Source organism: Lissotriton helveticus, chromosome 1_1, assembly GCF_964261635.1.
Source record: "Lissotriton helveticus chromosome 1_1, aLisHel1.1, whole genome shotgun sequence".
Classification (NCBI taxonomy): domain Eukaryota; kingdom Metazoa; phylum Chordata; class Amphibia; order Caudata; family Salamandridae; genus Lissotriton; species Lissotriton helveticus.
Window position 1 is genome coordinate 1,100,783,670 of NC_136057.1, and position 23,651 is coordinate 1,100,807,320.

The following is a 23,651-nucleotide window of genomic DNA, read 5'->3' on the forward strand; positions in this document are numbered from 1 at the left end:
CGCTTCCTTGGCTGCTTTACCAGCTACAGAATCACCCATATCCGATCCAGCCCAGATGGTTCCGGCTGGTGAATTCTGTGCTGGGGAAGTTTCTGTGGGATGGGGGTAAAGTGGGCGTGGTCCTACGAACATGCTTCCTATCCCCTTATTGCAGAGGACTCGCGTCCTCGGATATCCTTTCATACTATCAGGCCTCGCACCTACTTGTCCTCAAAGAGTGGTGGTATGGTGATAGGAGGGATATCCGGCATACGCACTGGAAGGACTGCTCATGGGGTCTCATACATGACATACTATATTGTACTGTCCGGAACCCCACAAATTACCTGGTTCTTGGAGAGAGATCTCACAGAGACGACAAGAGCTTTCGCCCCCGCGCCCACCTTATCCCAATCTGAAACCTATAACAAATAGGACGAAGATGGGAATGGGGAAGGTAGCTAAAAATGACAGGATGGCATGACATACTATATTGTACTGTCCGGATCCCCACAAGTTACCTGGTTCTTGCGGAGAGATCTCGCAGAGACGACATGAGCTATCGCCCCAGCGCCCACCTTATCCCAATCTGGAACCTAGGGGATGGGAAAAAGATGGGAATGAGGAAGTTAGCTAAAAATGACAGGATGGTGTCAGGGAGACCAGTGGAGGACGTCCTTCAGTTTTGAGTAACCATGGACACCAGCTGGACAGGGAGACAAGAGAAGATCATTACATACAGACCAGACAACCCTTTTCTACCACTAACATACACTCATGCGGAAGTTTAGGGTTTACCTCATATCTGGACATCTGAAGCCTGTAGCCATCCTAGTGTAACCAATAAGCGCTCCTGCACAATTAAAGGTAAGAGTCAAACAACAAGCGCTCCAGCGTGAATGGCAAAGTCACGGAAAAAACAGGAATAAGCGCTCCTGCGCAATCAAAGGTAAGAAACAAACAACAAGCTCTCCAGCGTGTATGGCAATGTCAAGGAAAAAACAGGAATAAGCGCTTCTGCGCAATCAAAGGTAAGAATCAAACAACAAGTGCTCCAGCGCGTGTAGTAATGTCATAAAGAACAGAAAGCAAGCACTCCAGTGCGATGAGGCAAGGAAAAGGAAAGTCCTACTACCTGCGCTCAAGTGGCAAAGGCTAGTCTAATAGGCAACACTCTTGCAAGAGTACTAGTGCTAATTGGCAGTACAAAATGTTAGGCTAGCGCTCCAGCGCTGAGATGCTACTCACAGTGAAGCAGGTGAGTGAAGTGCTCCAGCGCGGCGAAAAGCAGCCAGCAGGGCAGGCGCACAGCGCTGTGGAACGCTCCAGGCAAGCAGGCTAAGGTGAGCACTCCTGCACTAACAAAGGCGGCTGGGAACAGGCGCTCCAGCGCGGAGAATGCAGGAGACGACCACGGGACCAGGAAGGTATGGCTGCGCTCCTATGCAGCTCTGGAATCCTCGCAGGCGTTTTCCTGAGGCAAAGCGTCGTACAGGCGTTAATCCACAGCACCGATCAGGAGGAAAGCCGCTGCAGTTAAGCGGATTCCCCCGGAAGCACTAGTGAAGCGGTTAGCGGTTCCGGCAAGGAGAGCTGGACCGCCAATTGCCAGGAAAAACCTCGGAAGTGAGAAGGCTCAGCTCCGCATGAGCACAGTTCCCACACATCACAGGCATACCGGTGAGAGGAGGTACAGGGGCAACAAGCGCTCCATGACAGCACCCCCTCCTAAAACAGAACCCCCACCCAACTCACAAAGGGGTGGCAGGACGAGGACAGAGCGGGCGACGGGCATGGGAGGCGCGAACCAACCGGGAAGCGTGGCAAACATGAGACAGGGGCTCCCGGGACCTCTCCTCCGGACTATAACCCTTCCAATCTACCAGGTAAAAGAGCCTCCCCCGGGTACGACGGGAATCAAGAATAGCCCTGACCTCGTACTCAGTGTGATCCTCCCTTAGGACAGGAGAAGGAGGGGAAGATATCTTGCATTCGGGGTGCACAACACGTAGAAGGGAGACATGGAATACAGGGTGTATTTTCATCTGAGGAGGCAACAAGAGCTTCATGGACACACGATTGATCACCTTCTCGATCACATAAGGCCCCACAAAACGGGGCAGCAGTTTCTTGGGGCTGTGCACGTTAAGGTTCCGAATGAAGAGCCACACCTTGTCTCCTGTCTTGTAGGCGGGCTTTTCCTTTCTGCAGGTGTCTGCGTATTGTTTGTAGTACTCTTTGGCTTTGGCTAGTTCAAACCGGGCTTGTTGCCAGAGGGTGCAGAGCCTGGCATGGTACACCTGAACCGTGGGCAAGGGACTGTTTTGTGGTTCTTCCCATGGCATAGTTCTGGGATGTTTGCCCTGGAGGCAGTAGAAGGGAGACATGCCGATGGCGGAATGCTTGTTGTTATAAGCGAATTCCACCATCCACAACACTTCTTCCCATTCCTTTTCCTCCGACAGAAGCAAGCAGCGGAGATACTGCTCCATGAATTGGTTTGTTCTCTCAGCTTGACCTTTCGGTCTGAGGGTGGTTTGCTGATGACAAAGGTACGTCGATATTCAGGGCTGTGCATACCTCATTCCAGAAACGAGACACAAACTACGAACCCCGGTCTATTATCACCACAGACGGTATGCCATGCAGTCTAACCACGTTCTGAGAGAAAACCACTGCCAGTTCGGCTGCCGAGGGTAGTTTCTTCAGTGGTACAAAATGGGCCATTTTTGTGAGGTGGTCTACTATGGTAAGGAGAGTAGTGTATCCTGAAGCGGTGGTTGGCAATTCCTCTACAAAATCCATGGAAATGGTGTGACGAGGAGGAACAGGAATGGGATGTAATAGCCCAACGGACGGCCCATACTGGTTCTATCCCTGGGCACACATGGCACAACGCGCAATATAGGCCCTGGTGTCATCCTCCAACGTGGGCCACCAGAAATGTCTCTAATAGTTCCACGGTCTTGTGGTATCCCGGATGGTTGGACAGACTATGGTCATGACATATATACAAGACCTGCTGTTGGTGGGCTATCAGAGGAAGACAGTACTTGTCTTCTTTGTACAAGAACCCGTTCTGTGTGATTACATCTTTGTGGTACTCGACCAAGGAAGATGGATCGATCCGTGCGATGTGATCATGGAGTTGGTTGAGAAATTCAGAAAACAGAACAACACCCTGAAAACACTGTTCGGGAATGACGGGCAAAGGTTCAGCAGCGTACACAGTGTCGTCGGTGTCTTCAAGACGGGATAGCGCATCAGCATTGGCGTTCTCTTTACCTGGACGGTACGTGATGCGGAAGTTGTACTCGTTGAAGAACAGGGTCCATTGCAATTGTCTGGATGTGAGGGCACAAGCCGAACTAAGGAACTGCAGGTTTCTGTGAACCGTAGAGAGGATTACCGGATGTTTGGCATCTTTCAGGTAGTGGCGCCACTCTTCGAACGCTGTCTTGATGGCCAGGAGCTCTCGTCTGAAAGGGTGTAGTTGCGTTCGGCTGGTAGGAGTTTCCTAGAATTTCATTTGATCTTCATTTTGGCACGTTCTGGCCATAAAAGATACATATAGGAACAACAATACATTTTACACAGTGAATACAAAAATAAGTACGTGATATGCTGTTGGGAAGCAAAAAATACAATGCGATTCATCCAGTTAATATAATACACTTCATCAATTAAAAAGGCACATAAAATATCAAATTTAAGTTAAGATACAAAGTTAAAAAAACTTATTAGGTGGCACCAGAGAGAATGATCCTATAAAGTGACTCAACAGTATTCCTCGAACAATCAGAACAGCCTAACCTCTACACAGTGTAGGGCCAACTAAACGTCTACAGCTCCAAACCCTGCTTCTTATGTGAATAACTTACAAGCAGTAAAAATCTGCTAACACAGAACACAGTAAGACGACTAGTGTCAGTTTTGATGATCCTGTATGCTTCCACATACGAACGAATACCTAAGGCATTACACAAGGGCTTAATCCATCGTCTCCTTGCTGTGTCGTATGTGGTGCAAAAAAACATGTGAATATCATCCTCTCTTGAATTTTACTGACAACATGTACAATTCGAACTATTCGTTGGCCCTGTGTGCATTTCCCACCTTGCTAGAACTACATTCGTTTTCAGTATTCCATATCTAAATTTTAGGTACAGACTTTTTGCAAGTGGGGGTTGTATCTCATCTAAAAACTCCTCAAAGTGTGGTGAGACTTTAAAAGTAAGAAAACTACTAGTAATAGAACCACTAGGATTGTCGTTTAAGGAGTTATGAGATATATAAAACCAGAATCTTGCCTTTACATGTTTCTTGCAACTTTGTATCAAACATGTCGGATCTTCCCAGAAATGGATAAGGCCTATTCGATGGAACCACGTTTTTACATGCTTCAACCAGAGATTAGAGTTATAAACATCGAGGTTCATCACTTCTAGAATGCCATTTTTATAGTCTGCAAGTTCTGGAGTACTCCATAGTCTAACCTAAAATAAAAGTGGACGAAGTACTGCAAGGTGGTCCGTACGTTTCATATTTAAATCTAAGAAAAAGGGTAGTAATGTGGTGCGTGTGGGCAATCTCAAAATACTTCTGTAGAAGTTATTCTCACTTTTCTTGAAAAGATTTCCCGCATTCATACCCCAAATTACAGCACCATATAAGGCACCAGCCTGGGCCTTAAATGTAAACACTTCCAGAGCTGGTGTAATAGATTTGTTTAAGCTAGCCCCATGTCGCCTTACAATAGGTAAGGTGCTCTGATAAAAAATGGTTTTACTTTTTTCAATTAGCATCTTCCAAGAATTTTTGGAGTCGAGAGAACCACCCAAGTAGGAAAAATCTGATACAAGTTCCAGTTTTTGATTGTTAAGAAGGAAGTGGCCCTTAAAAGATTTGTGGGGATTAAGGGCCATGCATTTGGTCTTATTTGTATTTATTTATAATCCCTTCTTCTCACAGTACAATTTGAAGGAATTTAAAAGGTTTTGCAGACCAATCGGGGTTTGCGAGATCAGGATGGTATCGTCCGCAAATAAGAGTGCGGGGACCCTCACTCCATTCAACTTTGGTGAATCGTTTTTGCTCTCTTCTAAATAAGCCGGGATGTCATTGACAAATAAAGAAAAGAGAGTGGGGGCCAGCACGCACCCTTGGCGGACACCCCGCCTGATTGGAACAGGTTTAGTTAGTTCCCCATTCGGACCCCAACGTACTCTTGCAAAGTTGTTATTATGCAATCTTCTAATCTGCAGACAACCCCATAAACAATCCCGCAAAACTAAATCAAAAGCTTCAAAAGCTGCCCTAAGGTCAACAAAAGCTACATAAATGTGTCCCTTTAATAAAAAAACATATTTCCAACAAATACAACAAAATCTGAACACTTGGTCAATTGTACTGGTATTACGTCTAAAACCTGCTTGGAATTTGGTAAAGATATCATACTCATCAATCCACTGATTCATGCGAATTAAAAGGTGCCTCGCAAAATTTTTTTGCAAAATGTCTAAAAGACAAATGGGACGATAGTTAGAAGGAACACTTCTATCTCCCTTTTTAAAAATTAAAATAATTTTCGCGCCCCTCCAGCTATCTGGTAAATTTCCACCGGTAACTAATATATTAAAAAGGTGATTAATATAAGGTGCCCACACTCCAATTTCATGCTTGTACAAGTCCCCAGGTATTTTATCTAGTCCTGACGCTTTACCATTTTTAACTGAGCTGATGGCTTGCTCAGTTTCTTCTAGACTAAACACTATGGTGTTGGTACCCTGTACAATCCGTGAGCAATTTTCAATGGGTGACTCCTTATTTCCTAGGGCTTCATATAAGTGGGTAAAATGGTCGACCCAAGTTTGCTCATCAATGAACACGTCATTGGGTGTTTTGTCTCAATTTTTCTCATTTGCAACCAGTTTCCAAAACCCCACATTGTCCTTAGCCTTAACAGCTAGTAGCATGTTCCCCCAACATTCCTCATCTCAATGAACTCTAGCATTATGCTGTATCCTCTTGTATTCACTCCTTAGGACCCTAATCACATCCGGTGTCTTATTCTTAATAGCCTCTATAAGTGAACTCTTGGATAATCGGCACTCCTTGTTATACCACGGTTTGGTCCCTACAGCACTGGTTTTTTGTAGCCTCCTTTTTTTTGGCATTTTCGACACGTAGGGTACAAGGGATGTAAAGAACTCGGTGTGTAGGTCTATAAAATCATTGCCCTCTGCCAGTTGAGATAAATGGCTTGCAAATGTGTCTGCAAAAAGTTGATAGATGCTAGAAAGTGCATCCCCATTTCCCAATAAACTGGCCCATTTTAGGGAGCGCCTGTTACTCATTAAGGGGGCATCATGAGATTTGTTCTCCATGGAAAAATCCTCCATCATTGGACTATTACTAGGATCCAATCGGTAATCTATTGACAGCTGTAACGGTTGATGGTCACTTTCATACCTTGGCACGATTTCAAAGTCTGTCAGATAGGGCCAAATGTCAAAAGATACCAAAATATAAATCGATACAACTGTGGGAGTTATTTTTAACAAAGGTAGGGGCCTTTGGAGAATCAGTTTGGAAGTGACCATTGCAGGCCCTCAATCTATGAACTGAGACTAATCTCATCATTGGCACAGCTAGGGTCGTGCAACGCACTAGCTCCATATAAGATAGGGATGGGATATTATTAGCCCTATCCTCGTCTCCAAAAACATCACCAAACCCCATGATTGGCTCGAAGTTACAATTAAAATCACCACGAATCAAGATGCTTGGCGTGTCTGCAAGGTTAATAAGGAGATTATCCAATTTTTCCAGAATTCCAGACTCTTGACAACCCACAGGGTCGATTATATACATTAAGAACAGGGATGTGCCTACCATCCCTTAGATTAACAACCAGCCCCAATATGTCAGCTGAATCTGTGTGTAATTGTGTGATGTTTACTTCTAATGACACTTTGATCCATGCTGTGAGTCCCCCTGACGGTCTTCCTCTTGCTGAGGATACTACCTCTACATTGAAGGTTTTATACCCTACTCTGTGCGGTGTATCAAGGGCCCAGGTTTCCTGCAACAGGCAGATATCACTGGAGTCTATATAGTTAGACCAATCGGGATCTGAAAGGTTTTTAACCAGACCCGCGATGTTCCAGGATATCACTATAAGATTGAGACGTGTAATTGAGATTTTTTTCTACTATTAGCATCCCCTTATTTATGTACTCACGGATACAAGTTCCTATAGCAGGGGTTATAGCTGGAGTTATGGCTAGGTGGTAATCTACTACTTCATCATACCTTGTAGTTGAAATGCTTAATGCATGGCCATCAGCTCCCTCTTGATTAAACCGTGCTACTGGCATACCTAGTCTCGTTTTCATCACATAGGTACCGATAACTCTCCCAAAACCCCGCTATTAATAATAATAGGAGATACCTGATTTGATTGCAACCCCGCTCCTATGGGTTCTAATGATAACTTTTGGAGATTTACATAAGGTTCAAAATCACCAGTGGTATGCCCATTATTGGGTTGTCCTCACCCTCAGGGTCAATGACCAAGGGCAATTTACGTAGTCAATCAACCATCTCCAGGGATGACAACTCCTGATATCTATTCGAAGTGACGAATGGTTCCAAGGAGTCTACCCCAGGAGCCAAAACCTGGGTCGGTGGACGGTAAAAATAGCCCAGAGGGAGAGCATGTACATTAGTGTGGGCCAACTGTTTCGTCACGTACACTCAAAATGTGACGTACAGTGTTGGTGCATTTGAAATTAACAACACAATCGCCCACCCACCCCACTCTCCTAACCATAATGATCTCATTTAATTTAGAATGGCTAAAACCTTTGAACTTTTTCAACCAGTCCACAACCTTGTTTCTTAACATATACCATGATTCATTTTGGTCACGCCTAAGTGCAGGCACCCCTGTTAATACTAAAAAATATGGGCACGCTGCTGGTGGCAATCTTAAATTGTCATTATTGGGGAAAGAACTATTAGGTGAACGCATGCTTGGTTTGAGCGTTTTTGATTTACAATTGCTAGAATCTTGCGGGTTTCCTGTTATTGTGAGCTGCTTGTCACTACTTGCACCTACTCTATTGCAGGTTGTCCCCAATTCAGTTGCGGGATAACATATTACGCCTGAGACTGATGTTATATTGGGAGGAGCGGCTATCACGGGTGATGTTAAAAAGTACCGCCCTGAGGGACCTTCACTACTCCCGCTCATTTTATTGCGAATAATCCCCCTCTCAGTTAGGGGTTGACATGTTACGCTTAGAGCTGGTAATACATTATGAGGAGCAGCTGCCACAGATGATGATGTTATGACACCCCCCACAGATGAACCTCTAGTAGACAACTCATCACGATCAAACGCTTTTGAACATTCTTTGAAAATATCATTCCCCTTTTTTACCATTACTTCCAATTCAAGTAGACCCATGTTTAGACCTTTAATTTGCTCATCCAAGTCTTTAGATCTAGAGACCAAAAGTTCATTCACTTGCTCCTGTATGGACTGGAGTGTGGATTTAAAAATGTCTGCTACTATCATTTTGAGAGAATCTATCATACTATCTGAACCAACACCTTGTACGATTGATACCACTTCTGTTTGGGTGCCGAATGATCTACTTTTAAGTGTGCATGTTCCCGTTGCAACTGTCTTTGAGACCACTTGTTTTGTATTTGGCCCCACCACACTTTTACTTTTTTGTATTCCTTTCCTCTGTTGACTAGGTTTTGACTTGAGTTTTTCCTGGCACCCTTTGCGAGCCCCTCTTTGCCTTGTCATCATTGGTGGCGTCAAGGGGACATCAGAGTCTTACAGTGATGTTTGTGATATTTGGGCAATATGAATGTCCGTGACCTCAGGTGTACATACTGTTACTGGCAATGATTTACAGGCTGATTGGGTTCCAGTCGTTAACCCTGGAGAAATGTGAGCCAAATGTGACGATAGAGTAGATGGATCCATGGACATCCTTTTCTCTACACGTGCAATTTCGTTGCTAACATCCAGAGTCCCGCTTAAACATTTTCTTGACTCCTGGGAGCCCGGGGTCGTAAATCCATCAGGCATATTACTAGCCATCTGGAGGAATTGCGGGGGCCTTCACTCACTATGTTGCCACTTGACAGTTAGTTACTGATCTACCATTAAGCCCCTGTACAATGAAGCCAGTACCTTGTTTTTAGGCCAAGGGGAAAGGCCCAGCCCGGCCTCGTTCGTCCCCGGACAGCCACAGACGGCCCGCCCTTTGCCCGGGATTAGCCTGGCACCACCCGTACGCGTCCCGCGGGGCCGAGGAGACCACCTGATGATATACTCCTACCGGTAGAGGGAGGGGCTGCCTCGACGCTCAGAGCCCCGCTGGTACCTGGGGCGAGTAGTCCGTTCACACAATTAGCCCCCTGCAGGTTCCAGTGAAGCGTGTCCCGCGAAGTGGGACTCGCGGAAGGTATTTAATGTCCTGCCGGTAGAGGGAGGGGCTGCCTCGGCGCTCAGAGCCCCGCTGGTACCTGGGGCGAGTAGTCCGTTCACACAATTAGCCCCCTGCAGCTTCCAGTGAAGCGTGTCCCGCGAAGTGGGACTCGCGGAAGGTATTTTATGTCCTGCCGGTAGAGGGAGGGGCTGCCTCGACGCTCAGAGCCCCGCTAGTACCTGGGGCGAGTAGTCCGTTCACACAATTAGCCCCCTGCAGCTTCCAGTGAAGAGTGTCCCGCAAAGCGGGACTCGCGGAAGGTATTTAATGTCCTGCCGGTAGAGGGAGGGGCTGCCTCGACGCTCAGAGCCCCGCTGGTACCTGGGGCGAGTAGTCCGTTCACACAATTAGCCCCCTGCAGCTTCCAGTGAAGCGTGTCCTAGAATAAAATTCTACAGGGTGTAGGAGACCCATTTCAGTGTCCCTTTGCGACAACACACCTCCCAGAGCGCCCTGCGAGGCATCGGCTTCAACATTAAATGTTTGTTCAGAGTCGGGTTGTCTCAGAACGGGAGCTGTGGTGAATCTTCTTTTCAACTCCTGGAAAGCATGCTCAGCGTCAGTACCCCAGCTGAAATGAACCTCCTTGCGCAGCAAGCGAGTGATGGGACTGACCATCCTGGAGAAGCCTGTGATAAAGCGGCGGTAGTAATTGGCGAACCCCAGGAATCTCTGGACGTGTTTTACAGTGGTTGGAAAGGGCCAGTGTAAGATAGCCTCAACTTTCTTTTTGTCCATTTGGATTCCAGCTGGAGTAATGACGTGCCCCAGGAATTTGACAGACGTGGTATGAAATATACTCTTCTCCAGCTTGACGTACAAACCATGTCGCTCCAGCTGTTGAAGGACGGCGTGTAAATGTTGGACGTGGTCTGCGAATAGATCAGTATATCATCGATATATACTATGCAGAATACGTCGATGTATTCCCTCAATGCCTCGTCAATGAAAAACTGGAACGCCATGGGGCATTGCAGAGTCCGAAAGGCATGACCTGGTATTCGAAAAGGCCGAATTTGGTCCGGAATGCTGTCTTCCATTCGTCGCCCTTCCGGACTCTGACTAGATGGTAAGCCCCCCTGAGATCCAGCTTGGTGTAAATGGAGGCGTTTTTGACCTGGTCCAGTAAGTTGGAAATCAGAGGCAGAGGATGCCTATCTTTGATGGTGATGGCGTTCATTGCCCTGAAGTCTATAAAAGTCCCAAGATCCCCTTCCTTCTTGGCCACGAAGAAAAGAGGAGAGGATACAGGGGATCTAGAATGGCGAATGAACCCATTCCTTAGGTATTCATCTAGGTAGGAGCGGAGGTGCTCGTTCTCCTTTTCGGTGAGGGAGTATATCCGGCTACAAGGATATATGGAGCCAGGAATCAGGTCGATCCTGCAATCAAACGAACGATGAGGAGGAAGTGTGTTGGCTCCCTTCTTGTCGAATACTGCATCCAGGTCTTGGTATGCTTCTGATACTTTGTCCTGTACTGTCATACCCGTTCCTGTCAGGGGCATGTGTGGGCCTGTATAGCACGTCCACATGAGGAGTCGGTAGGCTTATAGCAAGAGGTGATGCAGGAGACCGCATCCAAAACCAGAATTCCGGATGCCCAGTCTATCCGTGGGTTGTGACGCACTAACCACGGAAGGCCCAAAATAACTCGAAACTGGGGAGCATCTATTACGTCGAAGGCAATGGTTTCCGTATGTTAGTTCTCTAATGAAATAACCAAACCCTTGAGATCAGTGCCGTCCACTGCTTTTACTGTCTCTGGTTTTGTCTTCATTACTGTAGCCATTCCCAGGTTCGTCACATACTGGGTGTCGAGGAAGTTGCCGGTGGCTCCTGAGTCGAGAATGGCAGTTACCTGCCATACCTGCCCTGTCCAGGTTTGTAGGGCCACCTCAACACCCAGATGGTGGCTGCCACTGAAGAAGGCAGGGGTTGTTGCCTTGCTAGACGAAGAACCCAGTAGCTGGACCCCACTACCTACTGGGTTTCCCCGTTTCCCGCCTTGTCGTTCTTGGATACAGGCAGTGCAAATGGTCTTCTTCCTTTAGCTCGGGGAGGCTTCACTGGGCATTCCCTGTCAACGTGCCCGTTGTTACCACAGTACAGGCATTGGTTTTGTTTTCTCCACTTCTCTCTTTCCTCGTTAGTGAGAGGCCCCCTTATACCGCCTATCTGCATCGGTTCAGGCACGTCACTGGAAGGGGTTGGCTCGTCCTTTGCTTTATCGTTGAAAGTCAGGAACTGGTTGTCGCCTCCTTTGTTTCTCTCGTTCCTTCGCTCCTGTATCCTGTAGTTGACCTTGACTACCAGATCGATGAAAGGACCTATCTCATCTGGAGGATCGGGCATCTGTGAGATTAAGTCCTTCAAATCATCGCGCAGACCCCTGTAGAACACGGATACTTTCTTGGTTTCGGGCCAACGGGCTTCTATGACGAGTCTATTAAAGGTTGTAATGTCATAGAGTAAATCAGTGTTGCCTTGTTTCAGATTGAGCAGGTCATTGTCTGCGGCTTGAACAAAGGTGTGTCGGGTAAACAACCGCCACAGTGCTTCCTTGAAAACCGGCAGGTTGTAGAGCATGGGATCATCGTTGTCCACCAAGGAGATGGACCATTGAGCGGCGTCGCCACCCATGTAAGAGAGGATGAACACAATCTTGGAAGCATCATCCAGAAATGCGGTTGCTCTAGCCATGAAGTGCAAGTGGCATTGGTGAAGAAAGACACTATATTTGGTACTCTCGCCATAAAAGCGTTCAGGAGGAGCGAGTTGCACGGGGTGGGGTGCTATAACATGTATGGCGTTGTCTTGTTGTGTAGTAGAGGAGGTGTCCCAATAGGTGAATAAGGGAGGACGGCGCACACAAACATTACAAAATAAGGAAAAGATGGGCTGATTACCGAGGGTTGTGGTTGGAGCCAACAACTGCTATGTAGGCTCATTCACTAGGATGAGTCTTGCTGTACACCGGGTTGTAGGGGCGCAGGGGGGGGGTGGGGGTCCGGGGAGACGTGTGTTATCGTGCTAAGACTCTGTTGCTATGTATCAAGGCTGTGGCAAGGACTGTGCGGACATTGTGCGACTTCGGGGGAGAGGGAGGGGCGAGTTGGGGGATATATATATATATATTATTTCCTTGGATGACATTTGCTAAAGTCAGTTGCTCCTGTAACAATATACGGCATGATTCAGCAGATGACTCTGGTGTGCAGAGCTCTGCGATGTGTATGCAGTTGACAACTAAAATAGGTTTTAAAAAACAATTATAATACTACTGGGGATTCCCAGCCTGATGATGGGAATAATTTAAGCATGAAAATATATAAAAGAGTTAATGCTGGAGAGGTAAAACACACCTGCTTATACTGAAAACACCAAAAGCTACATATGTTAAACCTCCAAACAAGTAATGCCTTGTTTAGCCTCTATATAACAATGTCACCCCAGAAAAAAATAAGATTTTTCACCAGACAGGTCCAGCATCATTCAGTGGAATTCAACTGGCAGGCCAGATCTTGGAACCTGACTACATTTTCACACCTTTTAGTCACCTTCTATTTCGCCCACAGACAGTTTACTTCTTCATCATAGTAGTTTATGGAGCCTGTTTTTTTAATTTACATTTGTTATATGGACAGTGCTCCAAAAATTCACAGTAAACTGTGCTCTATAAATACCAAAATAAAATAAATGTTATGAGGTAATTCAAATTAGATCAGGAAAATAAAACCAAATTAGCCCTGGTTCAATAAATGTTTTGCTATCATCTGCATTAAACATCAATTAGAACTGATTCTAATCCACAGATTGTTCCTGGGAAAGTATCACTCAGATGACTACTTACTTGTGTGATAACTTCAAATCCAGGTTCTTCCTGCTGGTTCATTTTTAATCGTGGAATAGTATCACTAAGAAAATCAGCCATTTCTTCAGGTGGTCGCTGTTGAATAGCAGGATCTCCGCCCCGAAACGTATCAAAGAGGTAGTTTGTAACTTTGGAGAACCCAACCATGGTAATTGTGTATGGGTCCTTCTTCATTTTCTGTGACAACATAAGAATATATTCCAGCTATAACTTTCTACCCTCACAGTTGTCACACAAACAATATCAGAAACAACAACAGATAAATATAACTGAATGAAATTTGGTGTTTAGTGGACCTATGTTCAAAATACTAGAACTGGGATTAAAAGAAACAACCATTCCAGCATTCATACTGTCAAAAAGATATGGCTAGAAAGACCTTGGAATATTTAAAACGGATACACAAAAACGTATTTGTGACATTTTCATAACAAGAACTTGAGGACACTTGTCTGGAGCTTAATTGTTGTTATAAAACGTGTTTCAGAAGCCTTTAGGGAAAACATACTATCACCTTTAGCTTGTATTAACTCCTCTATAGAAAGTGGGTAGTCAAGGATACAAAACTGTCTCTACAGCAATTATACATTGCTCTATAGGCATCTTGGAAGTTAAAGCGCTAGTTAGACAAACTATGAAGAACAAACTGCAACACTTGAAAGACTGAAAATCTGAAACTGCACGCTTTTCTATATTTGCAACTAAGACATTTGTTATACAAACACAAGGAGAGACTGGTTGTGGTGCAAGAGTAATGCCCTCACAAATAGAGTATTCAAAGAAGCCATACCAGAAAAGGCAATATTGTTCATTAACAATACACTGATTAAAAATGTCCCTGACTGTATGGTTCCAGTAACAGGGAGATGGGTTAGAGACCTAGTGGTCTGGACGACAGAGAGATCTGGGTACCTAAATAGGTGGCATAAAGGTGGGGTTCGATCTTGTTCAGCTCAAACAATTACAAAGAATAAACTACACATATACCAAATCAAATTCTTTGGACACATTAGGTCCGAATTAAGCCTCAGAGGATGTAGGGACAGGGGAAAAAAAAAATTATATAAATATATATATATATATATATATATATAATATATATATATATATATATATATATATATATATATATATATATATATATATATATATATATATATATATATATATATATATATATATATTTATATATACTCTTCAGATACATAATCTGAGAGGAAAATCAAGAACTGCCTGGTGAGAATTTCTAAAATAGAGGTTAATAGGGATGCTAAAAGTATGCTACCTGCCATAAAGGAAACATCATATTGTTCCCTCGTATGTAAAAATATTATGTAATATTCTTCTGACCATGGCCAGACAATACTGAGCTGCTGTATAAGGAGGGACCCAGACACCAGGCTTCAGGGAGTGGTGTGCAATATGGACTGTTGTATGGAGGATGGAAAGACAATTTATCTAAGTAGAAGTTGTCCATAGAAACGTATAAAAGTGTGGGGACAACAGTGTGAATTCCAAGGACTATTGTTTCTCAGTGTATGGAAATAGGAGTCGCGTTCATATATATATACACAACAGAGGAATGTCCTGATCAAAACTGCATAAAATTGATTAAGTGATCAGACAAAATAGTAATATGTGATGTAAACATGTATGTCTGGTCTGTCATCTATGTTTTCTCATTTTGATTAAACACAATAAAAAAAATGTCTAAAACATAGAAAACGTCTCAAATTTCATGTTCTATTTACTCTCATGCAAAATGATCAGAGTATGTTCAGAAAAAAGTTCATAAATTAATTTTAAAAATATATAAAATTAGGTAGCTAAAAAATGTAAAGGCAAATTTTCAATGCAACAAAAAGCACAATTTCCATTATGCAATACAAAAACAGGTGTACACAATTTACATGAACTAGTAACCCCTGTGTTTTAAGCTTTAGTGTTGGTGCTTAGTTGAATTTCCATCACACGTGAAAATAAAAAACCACACTCTGGCGTCCCCATCTAACAATGGTGCTTGGCTAATCCTTTTTTGCATACAATACAAGAGATTTAAGTTCTAACAGATCGATAAGAGTAAACAGTAGGTCTATGACTCAAGTGGGATGAAGTTCTAATAGCACAGAAGAAGTGCCCTGCAGAGGCAGTTGATAGGGACATGAATCTGAAAAACCATTAACACCCAAAAGGGAGGAATGCTAAGAAATAAATGAACCTCTAGCATGCAATAAACAGTCCAAAGGCCAATGGACTCTTCGGAGGCAATTTCATGTGACAAAGCACTGCAAAAAGCAGTAAACATTACATGCATGGTTGGAAGCGTTATTCTCCCCCGGTTTGTGCTAGGAATCAGAAACAGAAGGATTTGCCCCAAACTGGGTGAACTTAAATAATGATGATGGAGCCTTTAGGTTCCATCACGGGGGCATTCCAGAAAAAAAGGTTTAGTACTTCAACTAAAAATGCCATGTTTCTTGGTTATTGTTTTAAGGTGAATGAGTAGTAGGTCCAAGACACAATGTACAAAGTTATATTATATGAATCAATTGGAACCAATCTGCAGATGAATTTGTAGACAAGCCTGAATCCTGTAAAATGACTAAGGTTAGCTGGCCTGTATGAATAGTTTGCTGAGGGGGACAACTTACAGAGTAAAAGTTCCTGATAAAGGTTTTAGTAATTGGGAATGAGAAGTGAGGCAGATATTTTCAAATGTTGAGACGGTAGCAGCAGGCATCCAAGTGCTTCGACGTGATGAAAGCTGCAATCACAGATGGCTTCTAAAGTGGAAGACTGACACTTCTGGTGGTAATGTGGGCAGAATATTTGTAATAAATGTGATCATGGTAGTTGGGGTAATGGAGGAAGGGGACGTTGGTTACACCGGTTTTAGTAGAGTTCAACCGACTTGATGGAGCACTTTCAATTAAACATTTCTATACTTCTTTTTCGGTGGTCTTTTCCTCAAGCCAGTGGCCCCATTTAGTCATAAAGCATTTTTTGCCTATATCTTTTCAACTCACGGCAGTAGATCAGGTATACTAGTAATGTTCCTCCTGTTGCTCCTTTAGTACTACCAGGTAACAAAAGGCCGTAATGTAGTTCATTATCTGCTGTTGGATTCATCAAGAGAGTGTAAGGAAGAAAACAAGCATTTTGAGTTGTCTACAACTAGGTGGTAAGAGAACCTGATAAGACCTAGCAGCTGGTTTTCTGATCAAAAATTTAGAGAGTCACCTACACCTGTTCTAGAATCCGGAGTGATTAGTGCACCTCATCGGTGTCCAGACCCAACACTGGAGTGCAGGAAGTAAGCAAGGGTTCTGGGGTGAATGGCATACAAAAGAAAACCTATTCAATTATCAAACGCAAGGAGTAATGTACTCAACCCTAGATTACCCAGATATGGAGATGCAAATATGATACAGATTATTTGGGACATAACGTTCACATTCCTTCCTGTGCTCAATTGTCAACTTATATGGCTATAAATCCGCAAATCTTTTTTAGAACATTTTGGTTGATGTGCATCCAAATCCATACAATGAACTGTTATGAAAACTAATTCTCTCCAGCAGCTACTCGGTCAATATCTTGTGGTAAGATCCATGATGAAGAAATATTGGTGGGCTTTGCCAACCCATTACATTGCCTGTTATGGGATTCGGGTATGTGCCAAACTTAGAAATCTAACAGACTATTCTGAAATAAATTCAAAAATGCATACAATAATCAGATGTGGTGATCAGTACAAGCGGAGAGGTAAACTCAATGGTGGATTCTGTAATAATTCCCATTTCAACATGTGTATTTCTTTTTTCCGTGGCCTTCTCTCAAGCTTGAGGTCCTATTTAGTTACCAAACAATCATTTGCCACGAGATTCTTATATACCATTTTATTGGGTTTTCTTTTTTTCCATATTTGTTTAACAATTTAAGAATAGTAATCATACATTTGGGGGTCGATTCCGATTCGGGAAAAAAACCGTCTGTACGATTTGTATCCGGAGCCCTCTCCGTACGAATCGCACCCGTCCGTCCGAGTCGCGAAGTACAATCCGTATTCCGTGAATCCGTCCGAATCGTCGCGATCCGTACGTATTGCAAGGCTGAAACCGTGAACCGTACGACTCGTACACATACCGTACGACTCGTACACATGCCATACGACCCGACAAGTACGATCCGGACCGGGGTATGAGGACGCGATTCGTACGGTCCACGTCAGGTAAGGGTGAGTCATACGGAAAAGCACACAAACACATACACACCGTACAGTCCGTACTCCCCATGATCGCAGGGGTACGCACCGTACCCCTGCGATCATGGGGTGTACGAGCCGTACCCCCATTGTACGATTGGTGTACGAGCCGTACCCCCATTGTACGATCGGTGTACGAGCCGTACCCCATATACGATCGGTGTACGAGCCGTACCCTCATCTTACGATCGGTGTACGAGCCGTACCCCATATACGATCGGTGTACGAGCCGGTGTACGAGCCGTACCCCATGTACGATCGGTGTACGAGCCATACACCCATCGTACAATGGGGGTACGGCTGGTACACCGATCGTACATGGCTCGTACACCGATCGTACAATGGGGGTACGGCTCGTACACCGATCATACAATGGGGGTACGGCTCGTACACCGATCGTACATGGGGTACGGCTCGTACACCCCATGATCGCAGGGGTACGGTGCGAACCCCTGCGATCATGGGGGGTACGCACCGTACCCGGGGGGCCGTTCCGTACCTGTTTCGGCGCGAACTCTGCTTTTACGGCTGTTTTCAGCTCCCGTAGAAAAAGGGTCGTACGGTGCGTACCCGACACGTATCGTACTTGCTGGGTCGTAAAAACCAGCAGCGAACCTTACAGATGTCGCGTACAGCGGGTTCCGAGGGAGAATCGTACGGAGATTAGAGTCGTACGGTGTCTGGTACGACGCGTACGGAGTACGGCTCTTGGTACGAATCGTACTTTGTCGTACGTATGGGACGTTTACAGGTACGACTCGTATGGGGAAAAAACGCTCCGTAAGACGATTCGGAGCGCTTTTTACCGGATCGGAATCGACCCCTTGGTGTTTCACAACTACACATGAACAGGTAATGCTCGGTCAAAGGGATATAATAATGGTCGATCAAGATGACAGTATATATCACCTGTGCACCCTGGATGGTGTAATACCCAATGGTATAGAACCTGAACGGGTGCAAACTTGGGTAAGTCTAGTTTTTGCTAACTGGGCGATCAATTGGGACCTCAGTGGTTGCAACAGAATAAAAGGGGGGAGACAGGAGGGGGAAGTGTAGAGGGTGGGTGCTTCGTAGCGTTTTTATGCGGCTTGTCATAGGGCTTGAGTTGTGGCTCGCATTAAGCTTTATTGGGGTGGGATACACCCTGTGTTCCGGGTGTGCGTATGAGGTTGGGTGTTGCCTGGGGAGGTTGTTGCATTGCATTTACTTGATTCTCCATTCCATGCTGTCGGAAGTGCTGGACAAGCTCAGCCCATTGTACAGAGATCCGCTGGTGGCGCACACCTTGTATCTCCTCATTCCTCAGTACATCTTCCTCTGCTGCGCCCCACTTACTGTCTGCTCCCAAACAGGCTGCTATTGGGGGTCCCTCAGTGGCGCGCCAATACATGGCAATTCCGCACTTCGCTAATAGGAGGGCCAGGGAGGCAAACCGCTCCTATATTCTATAACGTTTCCGGCTGCAGAACACTCCGAGCATTCAGGCCTCCCATACAATCATTTGCCACTATATTGTAGGCTGGCATGTGCAGCTCAGGTATTCTGTTTGGACTGTTTTAGTCATTCGAAGCCTTCTTTTGGCCTTAGATAAAATGTTATTTTCAAATCATGTAATACCACAGTGCCTCTAACTGAAAAGTCAGTCACAGAACGACAGTTTATTATGAAGACTAGTATATACTGAATAATTATAGGAATGCGTGTACTTCAATTTTTATTGTGAGAGATTTAAAATCTTAAAAGGTAACCGTTAATACAGATTTTCAAACAATATATATATATATGTTTTGGATTAGCAGTAAGGCCTTTCATGTATTAAACTAGGCTTTCCCCACGAGGAGCTTGTGAGCTACTGGTAGCTCTCCAGCTACCTGTAAGTAGCTCTCCTATGTGCATCCCAACCTACCAAGTTAGAACCTTTTACAAGCTGAATTAATGTATGTGTGTCAAACTGTGTATTCAGGAAGAAAATATGTGCATTTTCGTAACTCATAAGCTGATGTTTGGAGACAATTGCAGAGTTTCCAAACTATAATTAAGCTTATTTTTGAAGGATAAATAATATGGGGATATATTACTAAATGTACTACATTCTTGCCAGGGGCATTGCAGCTGTGACAGTTCTATATTACCCATGTAAAGGTATTCCAAATTGACAATGCCTTTCTTACATTACTGCTGGCAGTCCTATTGCAGACTGTGACCACTAATGTAAATGTGCATGATGTGGTTACTATTACACTAATAATATTCGTAATTCGCAATGATTTTCATTGAACATCAGTAGCTCGCATTACACAAAAGATTGTAGACTACGGTGTTAAACTAAGCATTCCCCGCCCCACAGATAATTGTTTTTGTGGTCTTTTCTGTATTGTTGCATATAGTTACACCAACACAAGCAAATCCCAACACATTCTTGTTGTTGTTGGAATTCTCCATCTATTAATCCTTGAAAGGCTGCTGTTGCTCCATGTAAAGCAAAAGGCATGCATTTAAATTCAGACTAGTCATTGGTAGAGAAAGCATTGCTAAGTGTGGTTTGTATTATAAAAATGATGTACAATTTTGAATTGCACCAGATGGAAGCCAGCACTCCTGGTGTACATTAGTGTTTCTTTACCCTTCCCCTGACAATTTTCCAGATGTTTTAGTTCGTTCAGTGTTAAATTTAATGAATGAAGCCTCATGAAAGGTGGTGGGGGGTCTGTCACATGTGAATATACGATAGATACCACTGCTGGAGAAACAGAGTTACAGGTAAGTAACTTTCTTCCTTCTCCAGCATTAGATCTTTCAGATTCACATGCTTGATTTAGGATTACCAACATGGTAAACTGAAGGAAACGAGGAAGGTGGGAATGAAGCATACCCTACTTAAAAATGCTTCTTAGCACTGCTACTGTTTTGCTCTTTTTAAGGTTGATGCAGTAGTGCTTAACGAAAGCATGCATCATCTTCAAGTTGCTGCTTAGCAGAGGTCTTTAAGCCAAAATTCCTATTGAAAGAGCTGTAGTAAAAGTAATAGCCCTTGTCAAGTGAGTTTTGACTGCTCTGGAAAGAGGATTATTCATGGATATATGAGCTTATGGAATGCAAGCTGTGATTCATCTTGCTAGAGTCTGTTTTGTTATAGGCTTCGCTTTAGTCACAGTATCAAAACCTACAAAAAGGTGCTCCATGAGACGGAGGTCTTGGTGCTGTGAAGATAGATTTAGAGAACTCTTTTAATGTGCAAGGAATACAACGCTCATTCTGCTAGACTGCTGGGATTTGAACAACATATTGGCAGCAAGAATTTCTGGTCAAAGTTGATGGTAGATGGCATTTTGGGAATGAAGTTTGGGTTTGTACTTAATGTTACTTTGTCCTTGGAAAAACCTATGCGAGGTTCTTTGCACCACAACGCCGGACGTTCACTCACTCATTCTCCCAATGTGAGTAATGGCTAGCAAGAAAGTAGTTTTGCATAACAAGTGTTGTAGGGACACCTGGTGGATTGGCAGCTCAAAAGGCACAGACTTTTGTGCTGGCAAACTTGTACTGAGTTACCATTTCAAAGGAATTAGTGTTTAGGATGTATTGTCCGAAATAATTCCTTGATGAATTCTTTGCTGGGTCTTTCAGAATATAACAAGATTTTGTATGGCCGTCTTAGAATCCTGGTATTGCTAGATGTAGCTTTATGGATGCCACGGATAGGCTGGACTTAGCTAATAAAGAAGGCATAGAAGAAACTAATTATGAAGTACTTCTAAATGATTCAGACTCTCTTTTCCTGTTCCTGAAATAAAGCATTTCCATTTCAGGTTATAAGCGTTGATGGCCAAAGGGGCTGTGGCCACTTTTAAGATTCTTTTACAAACCACGGGTATCTGTAAATGCCAAAACTCTAGATTGATTATGAGGATCCAAGCCATCCGATGAAGGGACTGAGGGCTGTGGTGAAGTGCTCCTTGAAAGTAGTCAAGCATCAAGCTTAACTCGAATCAGAGTTTGTACTGAGATGTCTCATAGCTGTGATAACCAGTGTTGAAGTTCCCATGCTAGAGCCAGCAGGGTCATTTTGCACCATTCCCCTCTTGATCTTGCACAACTGTCAGCTTATCAGAGGAATTGGAGGAATTGTGTTTTCAGAATGAAGTCAGACATGTCCGGGTGTAATAATAATTTCTTAACAATCCCAAATAAACAAATGGCAGTGCCTTGGCCAATACCTTCCTCGTGCGATGGATTGATATGAGGTACAGTCATCTCGGAGTGTCTTCTTTTTGTCTGTAAGATACATTCTGACCACGTAGAGGTCTCTCTGCATGCATCAATGTACTGATATTTATAAAGCGCACAGCTACTTCCCAAAGGTAGTGTCCCGGCGCTGTACGTATACCGCTTAGGAACCCTTCCTGGTTTTCCCTGTGAGTGTCCACTCCTGGGCACCCCCTGGGTGAAACCAGGCATCCCAGCGCTTTTGGGGCCGTTGTGGAGATTAAGCAAGCTATTGCCCAGAGTCACAGAGTGGGACCCATGATTAGAATAGGCACCAAGGCGAGAATTATCGGGTCCGAGGAAATTGAGCCCAAGACCCGCCGAGGCGGGTATTGAACCCTGGTCCCAGGCCAGACCTCTGCATCAGGGTCTGCCGCTCTAACCATTTGAGCCACACTTCTCCACATTAATCCTGCCGTGCTGCTTCAAACATAGCCAACATGTGCCCTAGCAATTTGCTCGATAGTTTTTCATCACTTCTGCTGGGAGTCCATTAGGGCCCTTTGTTTAACTACCAGGAATTGGGACTAGTTTAACGTTACGTCTACACCTATATCCTCCCTGTCTTACAAATCCAATATGGTGAGCAGGAGATTCCATAAAAAGGATTTCAGATGTGTTGTAGGTTATAAGTCTCTTGGACGACAAGTACAGGGATTGAACTTGACATGCATTCATAACTCAAGACTGAAAATGTAGAGGAATCTCTTCCACCTGAATAGCAATCCCAATAGGAATTACAGTAGAGTATGCCACTTTTTAAAATTCTTATTTGATCCATATTTTTGAGATTTCTCATCATCTTGCTGGATCTTACAGGTGACGACGTTTACAACCACTTACTTTGTAGGGTCCCATTGACTAAGCCACGTGTGTGCCCTTGGAGCAGTGCTCGTCCGTTAGTGTGGGGGCAAGTACACCATGGTAAGCGGGGCACTACCAAGAGGACACGCCCACCCGGGCCGTGGAGCGTCCTGGACTGCTGGTGCTGGAGGCCCGGAGGCTGGTGCCTTGCTGCAACTGCGTGAGATGAGTGAGGGGAGCGACGCAGTATCTGCTGGTGCCCCCTCTGTAGACCCCTAGTCCTCCGCCTGATCATCTGGATCGTGGACACCACCCCACCAACCCGGCTGGCTTGCTCGTGGCTGCTTGGCTCCACTGGAGTGAGGGATATCATCAGGAGACACCCAGTCCCCAAGCGGCCACTGAGGTGATCCCTCGGCAGCATTTGATGGCAATAAGTAGCGCGTTTCTAGGCTGGGCCCTGGGGGTTGCTGCGCTGGATAGAGGCAGTAGGAAGCCTTTTGGAGGCCTGCGCTGCACCTTACACACACACCCCCCTATGAAGGAGGAATTGCCCTGCAGCTGCAGCCAGCCACAGTGACCGTTTAGGCCTTCTAATAACTCATGGGCCGGAACAGGCTGACGGGTCCACCTGGGGCAATACCATGGAACTGCAGCGATGTACACGTTTTGCGGTGGTCAGGGTGATGAGGCAGCTGAACAGGCAGCTGGTAAACCCAAGAGGGCTGGATTACTGGAGGCTGTTCAGGGTTCTTGACTGACCTTAGAAAACACGATTGAAACTGTGGGCCTAGAGGTTAATCTCATATGTACTGACCTCTGCAAGGTTTCTGATAAAGTCCGGCTGGCAGAGGGTTCCATTGAGGAGGCTACCTTGAAAAAGCAGGTCGCTGTGGTCACATCCCGCTCCAGGGCCCTGGAGAAGAGAGTGGCGAAACAAAGGGATG

General features: G+C 44.8%; 1 protein-coding gene across 6 annotated transcripts in view; it reads right to left on the minus strand.

The window, feature by feature from the left end:
- The window catches only part of TBC1D15 (TBC1 domain family member 15), a 607,052-nt gene that overhangs the window by 345,492 nt on the left and 237,909 nt on the right, over window positions 1-23,651 (minus strand). For 4 of the 6 annotated variants that reach the window (XM_078678222.1, XM_078678231.1, XM_078678214.1 and 1 more), the window contains exon 7: window positions 13,347-13,544. The exons of the other annotated variants lie outside the window; for them this stretch is intronic. In XM_078678222.1, the coding sequence (XP_078534348.1) occupies window positions 13,347-13,544 (198 nt within the window). The remainder of the gene's footprint in view (window positions 1-13,346; window positions 13,545-23,651) is intronic. 6 annotated transcript variants of the gene reach the window in all.